Source organism: Solanum stenotomum, chromosome 1 (genome assembly GCF_019186545.1).
Source record: "Solanum stenotomum isolate F172 chromosome 1, ASM1918654v1, whole genome shotgun sequence".
NCBI classification, from domain to species: domain Eukaryota; kingdom Viridiplantae; phylum Streptophyta; class Magnoliopsida; order Solanales; family Solanaceae; genus Solanum; species Solanum stenotomum.
This window is the reverse complement of record NC_064282.1, coordinates 6941518-6964463: the sequence shown is the minus strand read 5'-3', so window position 1 is coordinate 6964463 and position 22946 is coordinate 6941518. Positions and strand designations below refer to the sequence as shown.

General features: G+C 33.0%; 5 protein-coding genes and 1 pseudogene across 5 annotated transcripts; all 6 read left to right on the top strand.

Annotated features, from left to right (window-relative positions):
- The first annotated feature begins 6002 nt into the window (after positions 1-6002).
- LOC125853258 (uncharacterized) lies at positions 6003-9392 on the top strand. The gene is made up of 2 exons (XM_049532927.1): positions 6003-7552; positions 8987-9392. The coding sequence occupies exon 1, from the start codon at positions 6045-6047 to the stop codon at positions 7518-7520; it is 1476 nt and encodes a 491-aa protein (XP_049388884.1). The 5' UTR covers positions 6003-6044; the 3' UTR covers positions 7521-7552; positions 8987-9392.
- A 2837-nt stretch (positions 9393-12229) lies between these two features.
- On the top strand, positions 12230-13009 carry LOC125841235 (vacuolar iron transporter homolog 4-like). Its single transcript, XM_049520323.1, has one exon. The coding sequence runs from the start codon at positions 12230-12232 to the stop codon at positions 12860-12862; it is 633 nt and encodes a 210-aa protein (XP_049376280.1). The 3' UTR covers positions 12863-13009.
- A 377-nt stretch (positions 13010-13386) lies between these two features.
- Positions 13387-13945, top strand: LOC125853473 (uncharacterized; annotated as a pseudogene).
- A 961-nt stretch (positions 13946-14906) lies between these two features.
- LOC125841244 (vacuolar iron transporter homolog 4-like) lies at positions 14907-15703 on the top strand. The gene has a single exon (XM_049520335.1). It carries the CDS (start codon positions 14963-14965, stop codon positions 15593-15595), a length of 633 nt encoding a protein of 210 aa, XP_049376292.1. The 5' UTR covers positions 14907-14962; the 3' UTR covers positions 15596-15703.
- Positions 15704-17349: 1646 nt separating this feature from the next.
- LOC125846964 (vacuolar iron transporter homolog 4-like) lies at positions 17350-18105 on the top strand. Its single transcript, XM_049526683.1, has one exon. It carries the CDS (start codon positions 17382-17384, stop codon positions 18027-18029), a length of 648 nt encoding a protein of 215 aa, XP_049382640.1. The 5' UTR covers positions 17350-17381; the 3' UTR covers positions 18030-18105.
- A 2414-nt stretch (positions 18106-20519) lies between these two features.
- LOC125844693 (vacuolar iron transporter homolog 4-like) lies at positions 20520-21391 on the top strand. The gene has a single exon (XM_049524018.1). It carries the CDS (start codon positions 20569-20571, stop codon positions 21223-21225), a length of 657 nt encoding a protein of 218 aa, XP_049379975.1. The 5' UTR covers positions 20520-20568; the 3' UTR covers positions 21226-21391.
- Positions 21392-22946: the final 1555 nt, after the last annotated feature.

Genomic DNA, 22946 nt, shown 5'->3' with positions numbered 1-22946 from the left:
CAAATTAACAGTTGTAATTTTTGGTTTTGAACAAACAATCGGGCTCTTGACATCAATATAAGCCTTCATCAAATGAGGACTCTTTCCGGGAGCATTATCAAAAGCAACTTTCTTACTCATAATTGATTTATTCAAGGATTAAAAAAAAATTGTGTTATAAGAGATGTTTTTTAAAAGAAACAAAGAGAAATATTTTCAAGAAGGAGTTTCAAAACTTTTTCTTGAAAAAAGATGGAAAAAAAAAAGTGTGCAGCAATGCGTTTACCAAGGAAAAAAAAGTGCATCAATGGTATTTCTTCCGTGTAAGGTTAACATGAAAGAGAAAGTAAGATATTTATTAAATAAAACGTATTCAAATATAATTGTGATTGAGATTCTAAAAATTAATTAAAATAAAAGATAAAATATTACTCCCAAAAATTTAGTCCACTAACCAATAAAATAGGACATAAAATCGTGTAGATTTTTAATTTATAATAAAATGTCATATTTGTAATTAAAATGTTAATGTTGTAAATAAAAAAACTAAAATAATATCAGGTAAATTAAGGTCTTAAATAGTATATTCTTGTAATTTTTCCGCTAAAAATGATCGAGTCATGACTTATCCAACTTGATCCAATTTTTGATGGCTAATTAAAGGAAGGTTTCCGCTTAATCAATTTGTACAATATCATTTTGAATAAAATAATATGACAAATATAAAATATTTTTTATACATAAGAGTATGTTAGATTTAGCTAGGATAGGAGTGGACTAAAATGGCGATCATTTTAAAAATAGTATATTGAACGGGCTAAAATCAGCTCAATATAAAATTATTTTATGTTTTATTCATAAAATTTAGACATATTAAGCGGATAATCAGTTTTTCGATTATATTTGTCATCCCTAGTTAATCTTACTTTGTGAAATTTCAAAAGGTTGTCACCCTAATCAATCTCATCTCATGAGATTCTGATGGGTATATTGTTAGTGTATTTCACACCTCAAGTGTTAATGAATTTGTTTGGAAAAAAACTTTAGAGCTTTGCATAGTTAACTAATGTTCAAGAAATCTTTTGGTAAATTTTAGATCTTGATCTGAATCTTTTATCATTAGTTTACTGTAGATATCATTTTTCTTTTATAACTTTAAACCATCATTTTTAAACCATTGAGACGTATATTATTAACTATTTGTTCAAAATTATTATTTGTTATATATATAAAAAAAAATTATTTAATTTAATAAAAGATTTAAATAGATCATATATTTAGATGATTTAGTATATAGACTATAGAGTTTAGCATATACACGAAAGATCAAATCATCGATTTTTATAAGTATAAAAATTATTTTCATAATTTAAGATAGAAATTGAACAAAGACACAAGTATGATTGTAATATAAGATTAAATATAGTTTATCTCGATTATTTGAATGATATAATTCTTCCTTCTTGTGCTAATATATTTTGTGTGTATTGAGCGAATTGAGTAGAAGAAATTATTTTTGTGTACGTTAAATATACAAAACAACTTCTCTAGATCATTAAACATACTTGTACTTTTAATTTCGATATAATTCTTATGAACAATGTGATTTGATTTATCAAAAGGTACAACTCTATGATGAGTTAATATTTACATGATAGGTTGGATGATAACAAATACAATATAATTAATTTTTTGAATTCATTCCTTAGCCTCGAGATCAATGATGCCCCTTTATGATTAGTTATAAGTTTTCATGTGAAATCCTGCAAGTGAATTTTCTGTCACATGAAATGATTAAATTAAGTGTAACTAAAAATGATTAAACTAGTCAATGAATTAAATTATCAAAAATTTAATTTAATCGATTGATATTTGTAATCCTAATATGAGAGGTTAAATAAAATTTAATGAAGAAATTCAAAATTAAACCGAGGAGTGTAATTACAAACTTTTAATAGAATAATCTGTATTTTATTGCGGTATAATTAATTAATTCATATTGAGAATTAATGTCACAATTGAAAGCCTCGTTAATTAAATACCATGTTATGACTAAATAATCAGAAATAAAATGAAATTTATTTCTTTATAGAAAAAAGAAGACTCAATAGGTTCGAGAAAAAGTTTAAACCCTAAAACTGGCTATATAAATGGGGCCTTATTTCATCGAGGAGGCAAAAATTTTACTCATGTTCTTTCATAGAAATTTGCCCAAATGAATTTCACATATTTCATGTATCCAGGTTACATAGTAGAGATTGTGGAACTGGAGGTTGACCTCATAGATAATTTTTGCTCATGCTTAAAAGTTCGATTCAGAGTTGCAATCATGTTTCAAAAGATAAGTATTGATTTTATGTTGACTAAAATCTTTGATTATATATAACTAGTGAATTTGGCAGCGCTATGCGCGGTTTTTAAATATTTCATATTTTATTTAAATGTTTCTAACAAAATTTCACTTTATTTGATAACATTTACTATAAAAATTGTATTTTGTTTCTACAAATTTATAAAATATTATTTCCTTTATTTCTACTTTTACGTACTCTTTGTAACTCTTATTTTATCTTTTAAATATTTGATTACATTATTATTTCTCACACACTTATTATTTGACTTTATCCCTATAAAAGTTTTCGAGTATTCACATACATAATTATTTTTCATATTTTTTTTGTGTTTTCTCCTATTTTAGAAGATCATGAATATTGTACCTTGAAACATAAAAAAGGTGAATGTCACGCCTTGCAAAAAAAAGTACATTTTTTAAGTTTTACAATATAAATAGAAAGAACAAATGGGCATTTTTATCTTTAATTGTACCAAATAGATTTCAAATTTATTTAATTTTTATATGTTTGCTCGTTTAACGGTTCATTTTCTCAGATTTATACACTTTTAATATACTGCTTGCTTCACTAAAACAATCTAAAATAATTTCTACTATAACAATCTATTTGAAGCTAATGGTTCGTTTTTCATAATTATCAAAAAAATAGTTACATATAGTAATTTTTAATAACATAAAATGAGTTATGGCAAAATATACTTTTAGATTCTTTTTATTGTTTTGATGTACAAGTAAATATAAGGAAATAAGAAATTTTGCAAATGTTTTCACAAGCAATTTCAAAATAGAATTCTCACAAGTCCATTACGATTTTCCTCCATCTCTCGTATTATTTTTTTCACTATTTATGTCGTATAAAAAAAAGAAGATAAACATGAAATCACTTACTGATTTGCAAAAGGAAAATCCTACATGAATGAAGTTAATCTTGCTTAGTTGATAAATCTTCTCTTTTTATATATGTCGTCGCGGGTAGCATTGTATTTTCATATACTATGTAGTGAATAAATAAATAAATAATTGAAAAAATAATAATTTACAATGAACTGATTATATGAATACAATCAATAATGAAAAATCAATAAATTTGTGTTCTTGATAACATCACATATATGCATGCAATCTGCAGTAAAAAATTTAAAAGACAATTACAGCTTTTTTTATTTATTCACGAAGAATTAATAATTCATAAACATTATTAATAATCAACGATGAAAAGTCACTATATAATTTTAAGAAATTTTTGTGATGAAAAATTAAATAGTAAATTTGTTTGGTAAAATTTGAAGACCAACCAAAAACATGGTAAGAGAACTACTTGCATTTGTTCATGTTTCAACTCCTCTAGAAAATCAATAAAGAGATAATTTACTGTAAAACCTACAAACAATTAACATATAATTAGAATATTATTTTCATAAGATATATAAATCAAAATTCGTTGCTTGAGGTAAATAAAAAATGAAAATACAAAAAAGATGTTGCAATGCTAAATAAAAAGAGATTAAGAAGAGATATAAAATGACCAAATTGAAGTAATGATAAAGTAGTACAGAAAGAAAAATAGAGAAATTGTGGTAGAATTCTAAAATGTTTCCACTATATAGTAAAATTCTGAAATGTTGAATTATTTTTTTCATTAAAGTTACCATTAAATGAGTATTGTTTTTAATAAAATTATGTAACCACTTTTTTCGTATTTAACCACATTAATTATGGAAAAGTAAATGTTAATTGCAGGGAGTAGCCTTTTGGAATTTTGTATTTTAGGAATGTATAACTTATCATTAATAATTTATAATTAATAATTAATAGTAGTTAATAATTTAAAAATAGAGAAAAATGTCTACAATTTAAGAAAATAAATAAATAAATTTTCTGATCATGGAGGCATGCCACATCAACACGATGATAATAATTAATAGTAGTTAATAATTAAAAAATAGAGAAAAATGTCTAAAGTTTAAGAAAATAAATTTACTAATCATTGAGGCATGCCACATCAGCAGGATGAAGATTCTCCTTAATATATATATAGATTTATAGGGATAAGGGTTTGAAAAATACCTCAACTTTGACAGAAATTGCTGTTACGATATCAAACTTTATGGAGGACCTATTACCCCCCTGAACTATTTAATAGTGTATTTTTTTACCCCTGAACTATTTAATAGTGTATTTTTTTTTACCCCTGAACTATTTAATAGTGTATTTTTTACCCCTTGAACTATTTAATAGTGTATTTTAAAGGTATATATTTGCCCACGTGGACACATTACTATTTATAATTTTGTATTATTTTTTATGTCCACGTGGACAAATATATATGTTTAAAATACGATATTAAATAGTCTAGGGTAATAGGTCCTCATTAAAGTTTGATATCATAGTAACAATTTCGGCCAAAGTTAAGATATTTTTCATATCTTTATCCCTAATTTATATTACATGTTAGTGATTCTAACTACCTGTTTTTGTTGCGTATGCCTGCATTTCAATAAAAAGTTCATTGATTATGTGTATGTTATTTCACTTTCTCATTTTTTATTTTTTTAATCCCAATTTCTAAGTTTTGACATTGAAATTTGAACACATTCTTTATATTAAATATCTAATAAATATATATGAATTAGAATTTTCTGAAAAAGTAGTTGAATGAAGAGTATGAAGATCTATGAAACTTTCATATTTTTTAAAAAGGAACAATTACTTCTATTGTTGTGCCGAACCAGTTTTAAAAAAATGATAATTCGAAGGGATATTTGTTACACTTCTGTTATTTCTATCAACAAGAATCTCGATCTCTTTTATTAAAATGGTGCCTTGATTTCACCTAATTATTCTTAGATTTTGTATAATACCATGTTGCTCTATATGGTAAACATGCCGTTAACATCTTTCTGATTAACATGTCCATCCAATTCGATTTTTTTTCGTATGCACATCCTCAATAATTAAATAAAAAACCTTCAAGTTCATATCCAACTGTGCTTGAGATATATTAGGCATAAGACACTTGAAAAATATATTTTTTATTTACACATTCTCATTAATTCAATAAGGAACATTCAAATTCGTACTCCATTGTGGTTGAGAATATATCAAGAGTGAAGCATTTGAGAAATATTTGATTAGGAATCAATCAATTTATGTCTTCCTCACCTCATTCTGTTACGAATGTTCGTTAGAATCATTACAAATGATAAACTCATAAGGCAAAGTCAATGTTCGTTTTCTTCAAACTGTACTGTCAAATTTCTCTATTTGGATTGTATTTTTATATTTGCACATCTTCCTTAATTAAATAAAAAATCTTTAAATTCAAATCTTGTTGTGCTAGAGATACATTAGGAAATCAAAAAGAACAGATTGTTGAGTCGTATGAGGTAAGAATTTTTTCAAGTATAATTTTAAAAAAATAAATTGAACTATTTATTTTGTCTGGATAGTATAAATAATTGAACACACACATTTCTATTGCAGAGGCTTAACTCGATCAAGTTATTGAGTATTGAAAATAAGTTATGATGCTAATTTTTTATAATTATATTGAAGCACATAATTAGTTGAAGATCACGAGATTGAAGGTTTAAGGAAATATTTGATTAGGAATTAATCAAAATTTCCGGCTTTCTTACATCATATATTACTGCGTCCTGCCGGTTTATGTGAACCCCACCACCATTGAAAATGATGTGCAATACGGTTTACAATGGCGCAAAACCCTAAACATCTACTGAAGAACATGACACTTCCGCTCTTTCAAGAAAACCGGCAATCTTTCCGCCATCCACCGCCGCGTCCGCCGCCACCTGCCACCGCTACCCCTTCTAAAACCCCCAAAAATTGCGTTCCAATTCAGTCCACAAATTCAACCTCATCTTCATCCTCTGCGTTCGATCAATTTTCTAAAAGGGTCACGAGGGACCTTCCCAATTTGTCAGATTGTCATGGCTGCCGTGTCCATATCAATCACACTGATCCCGATGACCGCCTTCAAACCCTAGACAGCTTTTGGCGCATAGTCCTTCTTTGCAAGAAATGCATCAGGTGTGTCAATTCCGGCCAAACATGCGCTTACTGTTTCAAGAACACGGATGATTCTGATTGTTCCAAATGCCGCAGCTGCAAAAGGCATGTTCACAAGGACTGTGTTAGTAGGTATGGGAATTCTGCGCCTTGGTCTTTTTCTTCTAGTGAAGAAGGGGTAAATTCGGCACTCTTCGTTTGTATAGATTGTTGGGTTCCAAATTTCTTTAAGAAATCAATTGGGGATTGTAGAAAGATTCAGAAGGATGTGCTTAAGATACAAATTTGTAGTGGTGATCTTATATCATCTGAAAAAATTGCAAAACATGCTAACTTAGAAGGCAAAAGGAAGGAGGTTGTAGTGGGCCTGAAAGCAAAGGATAGCACCTTGCAAAAGGCTGTCGTGGTGAAAAATGCCATGGGCTTGGCTAAGAGTGCATTGGAATCAGTTGCCAAGAAAGGTAAAAATAAGGGTAAGGTTGTAAGTAAGGATGTAAATGATGCAGAATTTGCATTTCAATTGCATCGTTCCATGAACAGCTCGCCACGAATATCAAAAACCTTAGGCCCTAAGAATTCTAGCTATGTGGGTGGTCCTGAAATCCAGACTCTTCCTAATTCTACAGGCGATAGGCTTAAGGTGTACTCTCGCACTAAGTATAGGGGAAAAGTTGGCCCGACTAGTTCTGAGACCCCACCTTCTGTTATGGTGTACTCTCGCACTAGGTTGAAAGAAAAAGTTGGCCAGACTAGTTCAGAGACCTCACCTCGTGTTACAGTTTACTCTCGCAGAAGGTTGAAGGAAGAAGTTGGCAAGGCTAGTTCAGATGCATCGCCATGTCTTCTAGTGTACTCTCGCACAAGATTTAAGGAAAAAGTTTATCAGACTGATTCAGAGGCTCCGCCTTGTGTTACAACGAACGAGCGTGGCTCTTGTGTTGATTCTGCTTGTTCAAAAGCTGAGTTGCTTACGTACAAGCGGAACAGACTAAAGAGGAAAATATGCGAAGAAAAAGTTGGTTTTACTGAGGACCGCTATTTGTTGAAGTATAGCAGAAGGAAACGATGCTCGGAGCCAGGGTCAGATGTGCATGGGGATACTTTTCCTCAACCAACACCTGATCGCAGCATGCCTACAAATTGCTGTCATTCGATCTAGTGCTTGTGCTAGCAGTAGTTTGCCAGATACAGGTAAATGGACTCATCATTTATTTTGATAAACTTGTATGTTCTTGTCTTGATCTGTAGGTGATTCATTTAGCATTTGTAAACTCATTTTAGATGAAATATGAAGAAACTACCTTGCCTTAATAGTTAATTTTTTATTATTGTTCTGTGAAGAGTGCTTAAGCTTATATTTCCAAACCCCCTCTTCAGCCTGGTTCTGTCCTGTCGGTCAAGAATTTTCGGAAGGGCTTCCTTAAAAGGAAATTATATAACAAAAAGTTACAATATTAAAGCTGGTTGCCCAATGATCAAGTTGCCATTCTCGGTCTGTTCAAGAGGTGAAGATCCACCTTACAGACTGCTATTGCATAAACACATTAGACTTGAAACTGATACGCGTAGCTGCAATGATGAAAGGAAGGTTGCAAAGGAGGAAAGTAGATATTAATGTTAGGCTATTCAGAAAATTCCATGGAAGGACTTTATTCAGGTGAAATTCTAAATAAAGAAAATCATTTATGATGAAATGTTCTAATTAACGGATATGAAAATCCCAATGATGTTGGGGACTAGTAATTTTTGGGATCCTAACCCTAGAGATATTACAGCTGAGTTCGATATGGATTGAATCGTGTACCTAAATAATGAAAGTAATAGTGAGCAAAATATGCAAACTGCAGGTGATTGGAAGTTGTATTCTTTATTACATCGCAGAAGTGAACAGTAAAAAAATTTCAAAAGTGTTGAGTTCGAATTTGGTTTAAATGTAAACTTGGGATTTAGATGCAGGTTCTTCACTCCTGAATACCAATAAAATTATATACCAAAGAAGTTAATTTTTTGAAATTGACTATTTTACCTTCGTTAAGGGTGTTAGAGATATCTGGCGGCCGAGTAAATAGCCAGGAAATGCTTGGATTTTACCATCCAAAAGTTTGTCTGTGAATAAAAAAATAAAAGGTCTATGCCTGCATTTGGAGTTTCTAGAGGTTGGTAAGGAGAAAGTGGTCACCTTAGAGCATTGAGTTCTCTGGCTAGTGCCAGTGACTTCTCAGCTTATATAGATTTTGCCAAAAATTAGTTTTATCTCATCTTGATAGGCATTCGCTCCTTCCCATAAACGATCTTGTACTTCGTCACATATGTGGGTTCAGTCCTTCTATGCCTGGTAGATTCTAACATGGCCATGATTAGATCATTCTGTTTAGGTTCAAGTACGAGCTAGAAGATGTCAGCCATGAAAGCACAAACACCTAATGTCTAACGTCATTGTTCCTTTTCCCATGCTGACCTGTCATACAAAAGGTAAGCTGTCAGAGTGAATGCACCTTACATAAAGTAAAAGGCTGTAAGCCCCGGTCATAGATTGATTGTTCTCATTGCTGCATCATAAGTTCTCTGTTACACTATATGAATATGTTCCTCTCGCATTTTGGTCACATACATTTATATTATCAGACATGGAAGAGTGCTTAGAAGGATTGGGGTCCTGCTTTCTCCTGGAAAATCAAATTCGAACATTCAATGTATTGCCAGAAAGAGGATGGAAAATCATGAGAATTGATGAACAAGGCTATTTGCCATGTTCGGTCAGATGTTTTAATCTTTACAATCACAATGTACTAAGCCAATTCCTTCAAAAGGTGACGAGTGTATATGATGTATGTTATTATGAGAAAGAGGTTTGGAGGCATAGAACTATCTTTTGCTGCAAGTGGAGTGTAATTTCAGCGACAAGACAGAAGTTGTTTTTGTTGCATATATTTTATGTCCTCTTTCCTGTTATAGTGTTACTTTTACAAAATAGATGATACAGTTATACTTATTTGTAGACAATATTCTAATATGAAAAAGTTGAATTACTTGGAACACTTAGGCCTGTTTGGAAGGACACCCTGGTAATTAGATTTGGTGTAATTGGTGTAATTACACTGTCTTGTCCTGTTTGGAAGGACAGGTAATTACTTGGTCAATAAGTAATTGGTGTAATTTGCAGGGGCTAATTACACTCTACAATTCACAGGCAGAGGTTGTGAATTGCTGGTAATTACATGGTGTAATTACCACCGGATTACTTTTTAATTCCTTTCTTTTTTATTTCTATTTTTATTTTTTTTACTTCTATTATTTTAATTTCTTTTTTTATTTTTATTATTCTAAAAAATTGTAAAAGTTTATTTTTTATTTTATATTATTATATTTCATTTTCTTCTTGTTTTCAACCTTACTTTACGTGATTCTATGTAATTTTCTCGTATTATCTATTTCTTTATGCCATGCTTATTTTCTTATTAGCATAATTTTATAGTATTCTAATTTTTAAATTAAAATAGAATTTATTGTTAAGTAAGGTTATAGACTTACGTTTTCTTTATTAAGAAAAAATAAAAATAAATCATATTTATTGCTATGTTGAAATTTGTTATAAGAGTATTATGTTAAATTTTTTGTTTTGAATTTATAACTTATGTTATATTTTCAGTTTCATTTGTTTTAGTAATATTGAATTTACATTGCACGTCATTTTTTAATTAGACTTGATAGATTATATTTTTGTCAAACAATTAATAATTTATGACATTTTATTTATATATTATTCTTTTTATCAAACATGCATTTCACGATATTCGTATAAACTTCATACTTTTAGACTGTAGTTGTTACGATCAATTCAATTGAAATATATCAATTTGAAAAAATATAAATCAATTATTTTTTCATAATATTACTGAAAATATGTTTATTAATTAATATATTTTCAAAAAAGAATATATATCTTAAATATTTGATTTAATGTCATTTATAAAGTTTCTTATTTGTCTAGTATAAATTTTAAATAATTAATTTTTATTTTTAAAATTTATTATAATTTTATAATTGCAATTGTGCATCCAAACAGAACATGTGTAATGTCACTGTGGCTTCAAACAGGACATGTGTAATTACATTGTGGCAACCAAACAGGTTAATGTAATTACTAGACAGTGTAATTATTAGGTTGGTAATTACACCAATTTTAATTACCAAGTGACTTTCCAAACAAACCTTTCATGTGTGGTGCTATAGTACAAGTTTATGGAAGAAAATGATGAATCCTTTTACCTGTATAGTTCAGACTTGTGGCAAACTAGTACTGGTTTACAGAAGTAGTAGATTGTCACAGAAACAAATGGACATGAAATACAGGAAAAAAAGCATTGAACTTCCAAGTCCTCCATTAAAGTATTTTTGCTTTAGTCCAGGAGCTGGTAGCTTGCAAACATGTGTAGAAGCTTCGAAAGCAGGTTGTTGGCGCATATATACTTGCTCATCCAGAATCAAAATTGGGGGATGAACCAGCTTTCTTGTGTTGCAAGGACGAATTGAACCGTTGCAGGCTGAAATTATTTTTATTATATTAAATTAAATAAATATAATAAAGGAAAGAATAATACTGGAAAAAAGAAGATAAATTAAGTGCGACATAGAATTAGAATTAGGGTAGAAGTAGATGTTGTGGGATTCAGAAGTCATATTTGTTCCTTGTCAAACACACAAGCAAGTAATCTTCTTTCTGAAACATGTCGAGATCATGGTGGGATCATCATGTACCTTCAATCGGATTGTGGGGGCGTCCTCACCCAAAAGAACCAACTCACCTGACTCCATCTCCCGTTGATAATGTGGTTCCTTCACCAACTTATAATGCAGCTCCATCCCCAGTTGATGATGTGGTTTCACTGGCTCTAACAACTTCTTGTATCAACATGGACGATAATAGTGTATCAGATTTGATCACTTCCGTTATCTACCGTAAAATTCCATTAACCATGCAATGCTGCAAAATCTTTGCACAGGTCCATCAACAGTGAATTTAGCGTCATCAAAAATCTTACCAAGCCAATAGCATAATGCAACTTTTATTTATATGTCATTTAGCTTATTTTATATAGGTTTTTGGGTAGTAGTTAAATTCTTTAAATTAGTTTAGTTGAATCTTCACCTCTATTATATCGTTTAATTAGTTTCTCTTTCTATGCATATTTTTATTTATCCATGTTTGACCTGGCACATTAATCTTTTACTTGAGACAAGCAAACCTACTGGGAAATAATATTTATCTGATAGAAGAAAGAGAGAAAAAACATTACAAAGTTGGTATTACCTAGTGAATTTTAAAGTTAAGATGATCTAAGGAAAGTAATTTCATCTTTATTTTGGATATCTAGCTAGAAGAAAAGGTTAAACAATTGAAGAGCTTGTGGTCTTTGTGGGAAAGGTACACGTCTTGGTATCTATATTTTTTGTTAACCTTATTAGTGTGTAAAGCACACCCCACTTAGTTTTATTTTATACTACTCCTAACAAGTAATCTCTATTGTTCCAAGTGCTTTTCCTATCCTCACAAAAGAAGAAGAAAAAAGAAAAGTAGTACTCCACTAATCCTTATGACATCTGCCAATTTAAATTTGTGACACACTGGCTAGAAAGTATAACTAATTCCTACTTTAAAAGGGAGGGAATGATGTATTTTTAAAATTGATACAGTTACTGTTAAAATTTATCCTGAAAACATTTATGGTCTATAGTACCAAACTTTCTTATAACTCTTGATGCTTTTTAATCATCCAACTTTATAAAATAACAAACACAGAGTCTTCATTAAACACCAAAACAATCCTCCTTTAGCTGACAGTTCCTCACAAGTTACAACGTTTCATCATGGCTGCTCAAAACCATCTCCAAATTACCATTCCTAAAGAAAATCAAGTTCCTGAAGAGGAATTTGACTACTCTCAAAGAGCACAGTGGATTCGAGCCGCTGTGTTGGGAGCAAATGATGGATTAGTCTCAATTGCATCCTTGATGATGGGAGTCGGAGCTGTTCAAGAAAACGTTAAAACCATGATGCTTACTGGATTTGCAGGGTTGTTTGCCGGTGCTTGTAGCATGGCTATAGGAGAGTTTGTTTCTGTGTACTCTCAATTAGACATAGAGCGTGCTCAAATTAAGAGAGACAAAGCAACAAGAGGACAGAACCGAGAACATGAAGAAGGTAACAAGGAACAGCTGCCAAATCCATTTCAGGCGGCAGTAGCCTCAAGTATTGCATTCTCATTAGGTGCCATTGTGCCAATTCTAGCTGCTGCACTGATAGAAAATCATGAGGTGAGGCTTGCTGTGATCGTGGCAGCGGCGAGCTTGGCATTGGTAGCATTTGGAGGAATTGGTGCTTTCTTGGGCAGAAGTCCTATGGTGAAATCTTGTGCCAGAGTTTTAATTGGTGGATGGATGGCTATGGCCATTACCTTCGGCCTTACCAAGTTGATTGGCTCTACTGGATTGGAAATATGATTGAAACTTTATGTTCCTGGCCTGTACCTTGTTCTACTTTAATCTCATCTAATCAAGAAATTTGTACTGCAAGTTGACTTAACATTTTGTGTAATAATACCGCAAAGCATTCTCTGAATTTAGAGAAGTTCCAAGTTTAAAGGGATTCAGAAGGAAATTGTAGAATCTCGAGCACAGAATGCAAATAATAAAAGTCCTCCAGAAACAGAGGAGAATCTTTTAAATCTGTATGATTATTAAATTCCTCTGATGTGAATGTAATTATTGATAGTTTCTTTAAACTTGAGCATCTACGCAATTTCGGATTATATTACTCAAATTAAGTGTGACATAGAATTAGAATTTGGGTAGAAGTAGATGTTCCAAGTTTAAAGGGATTAGGAATTAGTACTGCCGTAGCTTAAATTCTTGTCTATTTATATCAACTCATATTTGTTCCTTCTCACAATCACAGGTAATTATTCTTCCTTTTTTCTGAAACGTTTACAGAGTCACAGGTAATTTATTCCATCTTTTTCTGAAACATGTCGAGATCAAGTAGCAGTAGCACATTATTATGTGTGTTGGGTATTTGCATAGGCATAGTTACTGCCACTGCAACGGAACCCAAAACAGAAAATAACAAGGAGTTGTTTGGTACTTCTTCTATTTTAGCGTGGCGCCAATGGTGGCAGCATCATCATGTACCTTCAATCGGATGGTGGGGGCATCGTTACCCTAAAAAACCATCACCACCAACTCACCTGGCTCCATCTCCATCTCCAGTTGATAATGCGGATCCGCCATCCCATATGGCTTCTTCACCAACTTCTTATAATGCAGCTCCATCCCCAGTTGATGATGTGGTTTTGCCACCGCACATGGCTCCAACTACTTCTTGCAAGTTGCATCAACATGGACGATAATTGTGTGTCAGATTTGATCACTTCCGTTTTCAGGCGTAGAATTTCATTTTCCACCCAATGCTGAAAAGTTGTTTCAACAATTTCAGATGATTGCTTTTATAGAGGATTTGTGCACTCCAAGAAAGTACCGTTTTTCCTAAGCAAAGTCAAGAACTATTGCAGTCATCATCAAGGGTGAATTAAGCACACTCATTACTCTTTTGCTTTTTTGGTCCTTTAGATTTTAGTTTTTACTTCAGGGGTAGTTGGTAGTTAGTAGTAGTATTACTTTTGTTAACTTTTCCTTTTATTCTTTAATTAGTTCAATTGGATGTTCATTTCCTATTTATAATTTTATTACTACTTTATCCATGTTTTACTTATTCGAGATATGGTGGATATATCAATCAACTATACCTCGGTCCCAAATAAGGTTGACGACAGTTATTTGAATCTTCTACTACTATTCCTCTCTGTTCGACCCTAACATCCCAACATATTAATAGTAATTAACAAGAAGACTTGTTTACGTTCTGCAGTCATTTTATGCTCCATAATCCTAAACAGATTATCGCAGGTAATTAATGTTCGTCATTGTGATGAGAAATCTATTATACTTAGGTGTTCATTAAAGGCTTTTATGGTCATTCAAGAATAGACAAATTAGATATGTGCAAGTCTTTTAAAGTTACAATGTACTAAAGAAAGTATCTTTATTTTGGATTATAAAAAAATGATGATTAAATAATTGAAGGGCTTGTGGTCTTTGTGGGAATGGCACAAGTCTTGGTATACTCTATGATTTTTTTGTTAAACCTTAGTGCCTAAAGCACACTCCACTTAGTTTTATTTTATAGTAACAAGTATCTCAATTGTAGCAAGTGCTTTTCCTATGCAGCAATACATCCTCACAAGCTCCTTCTCCAAAGGGATCAAAAAGCCATCTGAATCCTCTTAACTTTCAAATTAGGTCATTTTGAGGTACACAGAGCACACACAAAGAAGAAGAAAAAAAGAAAAGTAGCATTTCAGTGGTCTATAAAGGCATTTTAAAAGTTTGATATTATATGGTAAGAAACTTATTTAAAACTCTTGACTTACAAATGAAGTTATAACTCTATAAATAACAAAGACAAGAGTCTTCATTAAACATCAATCCAAAAAGAAAACAATCCTTCATTAGCTGACATTTCCTTACAAGTTATAACTTTTCATCATGGCTGCTCAAAACCATGTCCAAATTACCATTCCTAAAGAAAATCAATCCTCTGAAGAGGATTTTGACTACTCTCAAAGAGCACAATGGCTTCGAGCCGCTGTGTTAGGAGCAAATGATGGATTAGTGTCAGTTGCATCCTTGATGATGGGGGTTGGAGCTGTTCAAGAAAACGTTAAAACCATGATTATTACTGGCTTTGCAGGGTTGTTTGCTGGTGCTTGTAGCATGGCTATAGGAGAGTTTGTCTCTGTGTACTCTCAACTAGACATAGAGCGAGCTCAAATGAAGAGAGATAAAGCAACAGGAGGACAGAACCGAGAACATGAAGAAGGTAACAAGGAACAGCTGCCAAATCCATTTCAGGCAGCAGGAGCCTCGAGTATTGCATTCTCATTGGGTGCCATTGTGCCAATTCTTGCTGCTGCATTCATAGCAAATCATAAGGTGAGGCTTGCTGTGATCATGGCAGTGGTGAGCTTGGCATTGGTAGCATTTGGAGTAATTGGTGCTTTCTTGGGCAGAAGTCCTATGGTGAAATCTTGTGCCAGAGTTTTAATTGGTGGATGGATGGCTATGGCCATTACATTTGGCCTTACTAAGCTGATTGGCTCTACTGGATTGGAAATATGATTGAAACTTTATGTACCTGAATCCTGACCTGTCTCTTGTTCTACTTTAATCTCATGTAATCAAGAATTTTGTATTGCAAGTTGACTAAACCTATTGTGTTATAATACCGCGAAGCATTCTCTGAACTTACATTGATCTTCCTACTGATAATATTAGCTACATCACACAACCCTTTACTTATTCATAACAGACTCATCAAACTACACTCCATTCTCAAATATAGTTAGGATTGACTATATGAATCTTTCTGGTAGTACTCTGTGTCAATCATGACAAACGTCCCAACAAAATCACTAATAAGACAATCCCTCCTGATTTGATCATCTGTACGCTAGCTGTCCACTTACCTCAGCACACTTCACTATGCTCCTAGAACCTCGCTGGAGTTAACATTCCATCAAAGCATATGTCAGTAAGAGTATGATACTAAGAGTAAAGCTTATTTCAAAAAGAGAATAATACAAAAAGTAAAGGACTAGAGAAGAGGATTGTGTGCATTGAAGGAAAAAACTCGATAATTTAGCTTTCCACGTAAATCAACTTTGAGACATAAATAATATGCCTATGATTTAGTATTTAGATCTATTAAAGTATTTCAAAACTTTTGAAGTACAGTTCTCCAAAACACTGCAGTAAAACTGTAACACACACACACACACACACACATATATATATATATATATATATATATATATATATATATAATGAGGTTCACTGAAGTACATAAAATACACTGAACTTAAGTTCTGTTCATTGACGGTATATGGAACTTTTTCATTTTACACTCTCAATATTTATAACTCAAATCCAAAACACAATGAAAAAAAAAGAAGACTTTCTCTTGTATGCAACGAGTTATGGCCTTCAAGGCTTCAACCATGTGAGAATTGGAACTCTTCTATTTTTACATTTCCAAAAGCCTTCCACATAGTTCTGTTTGATAGAAGAAAGATTGAAGAAACATTGTGAGGATGGTCTAAAGAGAAAACTCCACCTTCATTCAAGATCATATAAGACAAAAAAAATATATAAAAAAATTAAGAGCTTGTGGCCTTTGTGTGAATGGCACACTTATTAGTATACTCTAATATTTTGAGCTTTTAGTGCCCAAAGCACACAGCACCCAAGTTTATATTTGCTAGAAATATCTCCCATATCTCTGTTCAAATAAGTGCTTTCCTACACTGCAATGCATCCCAACAAGCTCCTTTTGCAAAGGTCAAAAAACCATCATTTTTAAGTACAAAAAAAAAGGTAATAAGGAAATAAGGAATCAGCAAGCAAAGTTATCTATCTGTATTATGTGATCTCTTTCAAGAACATGTAAAATGTAATATCCAATACTATCAATAGAAAAGGGTTATATCTTACAAGACTTAAATAGAAAGAAGAGAAAACAGATAATATTGAGAAACTCCTTCTTTCAACAGATTACTATCCCAATCTTCCGGGAATTGATAGCACAAAGTAGTAATGTGTAAGGGATGAAAGAGCACATTTATTTTACAATGTGAAGTGTGTGTCTGTGTGTTTGGGGGGTGGGGGGGGGGGGGGGGGGGGACAAGAACAAATGCAAGATTTGAGCAAGCAGACAATCAGTGAAGAAAGCAATAAATCCCACTAAGCCCTGTGCTCTCCACACTACACAATATTTAATGGCACCACTGATGGAATGGTTTAGTTACTTTTTTAATCATCCTACTCTATAAATAGTGCTTACCGAGTCTTCATACAATACCCATCTTTAAGAAAGAATTTCTTCTAACTAACAAGTACTTATAACTTAATGGCTGCTCAAAACCAAGTCCACATTACCATTCCTAAAGACCATAATGGCCAGAAGCAAGCCCCCAAGGATGATTTTGACTACTCTCAAAGAGCACAGTGGGTTAGAGCTGCTGTTCTAGGAGTCAATGATGGATTAGTCTCAATTGCATCCTTGATGATGGGTGTTGGAGCTGTCCAAAAAGACGTAAAGGCCATGATACTTATTGGCTTTGCAGGTCTATTTGCCGGTGCTTGTAGCATGGCCATAGGAGAGTTTGTCTCTGTGTATTCTCAATTAGACATAGAGCGAGCTCAAATGAAGAGAGACAGAGCAACAGGAGGACAGAATCAAGAACATGAAGAAGGTAACAAGGAACAACTGCCAAATCCATTTCAGGCAGCTGTAGCCTCGGCTATTGCATTTTCATTGGGTGCCATTGTTCCAATTATTGCTGCTGCATTTATAGCAAACCATAAGGTGAGGCTGGCTGTGATTGTGGCTGCAGTGAGCTTGGCATTGTTAGCATTTGGAGTAATTGGTGCTTTCTTGGGCAGAAGTCCTATGGTGAAATCTTGTGCCAGAGTTTTAATTGGTGGATGGATGGCTATGGCCATTACCTTTGGCCTTACCAAGCTAATTGGCTCTAGCACTGGCATGGAGTTGTGACTGGACCTTTTATCTAGTTCAGAATCATCTTCTTAAGAAGTCGTTGTTGCATCATGCATGTCCAATAAAATTTCATTTTCTGTAATGATTCTGGAGTAAATGCTTAAAAAATTGTATTGAAGTGTTGGCTATTTATATATATCCATTTCACTACTGTAAAGACTAGCCATAACAAACAATGTTTTACTTCGTTATGATATGCTGGGCATAATCAACTGCAATAAACTAATGTTGCGTCAAAGTGCTGATCAATAAACAAGAACAACGCCTCAATTCCAAATAATGTTGGGGTAAGGCTATATCAGCTCTTCTAAAGACATTCTTCTCTATTCAGGCCTGACTTCTCAATGAACAATTAATAAGAGGACTCAACTTGACTAGTTTTACACTGGTCATTAACTAATGGCAACCCTTCTTTTCTAGGACTAAAGATTGGCTATAGATGGAGTTAACACTTAATTGATCATACTAATACACAACAATTAAGAGAACAAAAGAAAGGATAATCATCCTTGGCCAATTTCAAGATTGTGTGCAACAGAAAATTGAAGATAAAAGCTTGTTAGCTTTCCACATAAATCAAAATTTAGAAAAATAAATAATAATACACCAAGTATTTTGACGCTTGAAATCTATACTAGTCTTTCATACATTAAGAAGTATGTTTTTGTCCAAATCAAAACAGTTCCAAATAGAGCCTGACAGATCTTTTGACTGGATCTTAATCTTTTACTTGATTAATTCTATGTGACAAGCTAGAAATAAGCTACTATCCGGCCAAGACTTGTTTGCTAAACCCCTCGAGACATACAATGATGGCACGACCTGATTCCTCACATTGCTATGGCTTGAAATATGCTGCCTTCTTATGCCCCATAATCCTACTTAGACTGTAACTAGCTAGTAGTTATTCTATCGTATTTATGATGAGAAATCTATTATTTCATGAGGTTCATTGAACACAGGAATTTAAATTCCGTGCATTGAAATTGTATAAAAAATTTATGTTATCTAACAACTCTTAATAGCAAGTCTGATTATGGTATATTAGACTATAGAATAATAACTTGCTATAATCAGTTCAACTGCACTGATAGTGTAAACTAACTTATATTGTCACAATGTGTAATTTAAAGCAAAAACACAATGCTACAGACTTTTCTCTTTTATGAAATGAGTTTCGACCTTCAACCATGTGAAAATTGGAACTTTCTATTTTCACATTTCTAAGACCTCCACATATCTCAATCGTCCAATTTCAAGATGGTCTAAAAACCTGTTAGACGTAGGACAGATATCTGTTTGATAAAGAAATTAACAGGGCAGAAACATCATGAAGATGATATTTCTTAGTGGATTTAGAGTTTATGGCCTAAAGATAGTAACTTCCACTTCATTGTGGATCAACAAAGACATAAAATTAAGAGCTTGTGGCCTTTCTGTTATGGCACACTTCTTGGTATACTCTAATATTTTGCTTTAACCTTTAGTGTCCAAAGCACACTGCACCCAAAATTATATAATCCAAAAAAATATCACCCATATCTCTGTTCAATCAAGTGCTTTCCTATACAGCAATGTGTCCTCATTAGGTCATTTGAAGTAAACACAGAAAACAAAAAGAAGTAGTCAGCTAATACTTATGACATTGATCGTTTCAAAAAGGAATTTTGAATATTTGAGAAATGAATTTTGGATTCTTTTTGACAGATTTCACTTTTTTTCTGAATAAATGAAAGGAAGAGACTTCATAAAACAGGCAATCAGCAAGCATAGTTATTTGTATTATGTTGAAGTTTATAATTCCGTTTCATCACATATAAGAACGACAGTATGTGATTTCTTTCATGAACGTGCAGAATCTAATAAACAATACCATTAAGAGAAAACGGAAAAATACACAAAAAAGAATTTAATAGACTGACTGCAGCACATCTGTTATATGAGGTAGGTGTTCTGTTAGTGGATAAATTTGGTCAAAGTAAGAAACTTTCTTAAAACTCTTCATTAAAAAATGAAGAGCTTGTGGCCTTTCTATGGATGGCACACTCCCTGGAATACTATAATCTTTGCCTTGTCAGCCTTAGTGTGGAGATCACACTCCACCTGATTTTTATATACCAAATAAAATATGTCCCGTATCTCTAGAGATTCATGAATGCAAGTGCTTACCTATACAGCATTCCATATTCACAGGCCACCTTTTAGGAATTGTCACTGGAAATGAGATTTTACCTGAAAAATGGTGAATCAAAAGCAAATATGAAATCATAGATTCGTTTTGCAACGTTAGAGTTTGTTAGTAAACAAATGCAAGTTTTAGCAAGTACATAATCAGAAAAGAAAAGAGAACAAATGCAAACTGACTTGTACTCACCTCACTACTATTATTTTATGGCACCACTTTCTGCTCAGGCTGATTATTTATTAGTCATCCTGATCTATATATAACCATCATAGGGAGGATTCGAACTTCAAAAACAAGAAGTCCTAAACAACAAATCATCCTTTTTCTAAACAATTCCTTAGAACATTCTTCATGGCTTCTCAAAACCATGTTCAACTCACTGTCATTAAAGAAAATGATAACCAGAACAGAAACCAAGTACCTGAAGAAGACTCTGACTACTTCCAAAGAGCACAATGGCTTCGAGCTGCTACATTAGGAGCCACTGATGGGTTGGTTACAACTGCATCATTGATGATGGGTGTTGGAGCTGTCAAGAAGGACGTTGATGCCATGATCCTAATCGGCTTTGCAGCATTGTTTGCGGGTGCTTGTAGCATGGCCATAGGAGAGTTTGTTTCTGTGTACTCTCAACTAGATATAGAGTTGGCTCAAATTAAGAGAGAGACCAAAACAAGAGGACAGAATCATGAACAGCAAGAAGAAGAAGACAAGAAGGAGGGACTCCCAAATCCATTTCTGGCAGCCGTAGCTTCAGCTGTTGCATTTTCATTGGGTGGCATAATACCAATTCTTGCTGCTGGATTTATATCTAACCATAAGGTGAGGATGGGAGTGGTGGTGGCGGCAGTGAGCTTGGCATTGTTTGTATTTGGAGGGGTTGGTGCTGTTCTTGGGAAAAGTCCTGCAGTAAGGTCTTGTGCCAGAGTTTTAATTGGTGGCTGGATGGCTATGGGCATTACCTTCGGACTTACAAAGCTGATCGGCTCTGCTGGAATGGAGATGTGATCGGAATGTTATGTTTCTGTGTCCCTATTTCCAGTCCAGAATCATCTCTTTTAACAAATGTCTGTTGTGTTCCTTACTTCCAGGATAAGAATAGAATAAATGGAAGATATTTCTCTGTAATAGTTCTGTCATGAATGAATGAATGATCCAGATGTGTTTTCTGAAATTTATATACTTGTAATCTTTGCTTCTTCAATATGTTTGACATCATCAAATCTTTATTGAACTCTTTGGTAACAGACTTGCAGTCCAAGGTGAAGTAACATACTACTTATGAAGAGTTTTTATCAAGTTTGAACCATGCCCTTTATTTACTAGATGAGGCATTATCAAGACCTGTCATAATCTAACAATTCAATATATATAAATTTGAAAGTACCCTCCTCCAGAAGCCCCAAAATCCCAAATATCGTCTCACCACTTGATGAGGAATATATTGAGGGTGCAAGCTAGGCATGTTGGCAAACACCAAGCTGTTTTACTGAAAACCCGAGTCCTCTTATAACATTGCAATTCAGGTTCTGTATTACTCTTTTGGCTCCTAGACTGTCCTCAACCATCCTATTTTGTAAGACTTGCTTCGATTCAAATATTTAAATTCTCAAAACAATCCTGTTTTATAAGTAACTCCATAAATCTAAGTAGTCAAATCTTGAATTAGCCTAAGGGTTTGATAAAAATCTCTGTCAAATAGAAGGAATGGTGTTAAAACACTGTGATCTTCTAGTCAATGAGTTAAGACTCTTTTTCTTCCTTCTTCAGTGTCATTATGTGGATTGCACACTTACTGGAATAACTTAATGTTTTGCTTTCTTAGGAGAGCATACTCCACACTATAATACAATAAGAAAGTATAATATGACTCATATCTGTGTCATGGAAGTGCTTTCCTATACAACAATCCTTACACTATTTACTACAAACGTCTCTTTCCATAAGTCACAAAGTGTTCAGTACTCAGTATTATACGTCTTTCATCTCGGAGTACAGAATAAAAGTAAATGTATTTGTAGGATAGATACAGAGACATTATTGTATACTTCAACATGTTTCTGGAAAATATGATTTTATCACCAGAAAACGCTGAGCAAAGGATCAAGAGGCAAGCATGAAAATATGTCACTGCTTTCTGAATAAGCAAATGCAAGCCCTCAGCTATCTGTATAATATGCTGAAGTACCTTATCACATGACATATGAGAACCATGTTGTGTGCTATTTCATTCAATTACATGAAAACTGTCATTACCAATACCATAAAGAAAAAAAATGGGTAAATCATAGAAGAATTAAAATAAACTATCTGCAGGACATCTATTATAGTGTTACATGACCAAAGTGTTCAATTAGTGGATTCATAAAGTTTCTTTGGTCTAAAGTGACTCTATTAAAACTCTGGAATTAAGAAAATGTAGAGCTTGTGGCCTTTATATGATGGCACACTCCCTGGAATACTATAATATTTGCCTTAGTATGTGGAGAGCACACTCCACCATATTTTTATATACCAAAGAAAGTATGTCCTTTAGCTAAGTGTTTTCCTATACAGCATCCATTTTAACAAGCCCCTCATGAATTCATTTCAGGATTCATAACAGATTGTAGCCTCTAGCTCTCAATGTTATGTTTTGACACTTGAAAGAGCACCGTCATCGTGAAATACTGAAAAATATAGAAGTATTTGAATAGGTAATTTGCAAGATAGTGATCCTAACTAGCCCA

Bases quoted from the DNA above. Each gene is read 5' to 3' on its own strand.
- LOC125853258 (XM_049532927.1), top strand. From the start codon at position 6,045: ATGGCGCAAAACCCTAAACATCTACTGAAGAACATGACACTTCCGCTC.
- LOC125841235 (XM_049520323.1), top strand. From the start codon at position 12,230: ATGGCTGCTCAAAACCATCTCCAAATTACCATTCCTAAAGAAAATCAA.
- LOC125841244 (XM_049520335.1), top strand. From the start codon at position 14,963: ATGGCTGCTCAAAACCATGTCCAAATTACCATTCCTAAAGAAAATCAA.
- LOC125846964 (XM_049526683.1), top strand. From the start codon at position 17,382: ATGGCTGCTCAAAACCAAGTCCACATTACCATTCCTAAAGACCATAAT.
- LOC125844693 (XM_049524018.1), top strand. From the start codon at position 20,569: ATGGCTTCTCAAAACCATGTTCAACTCACTGTCATTAAAGAAAATGAT.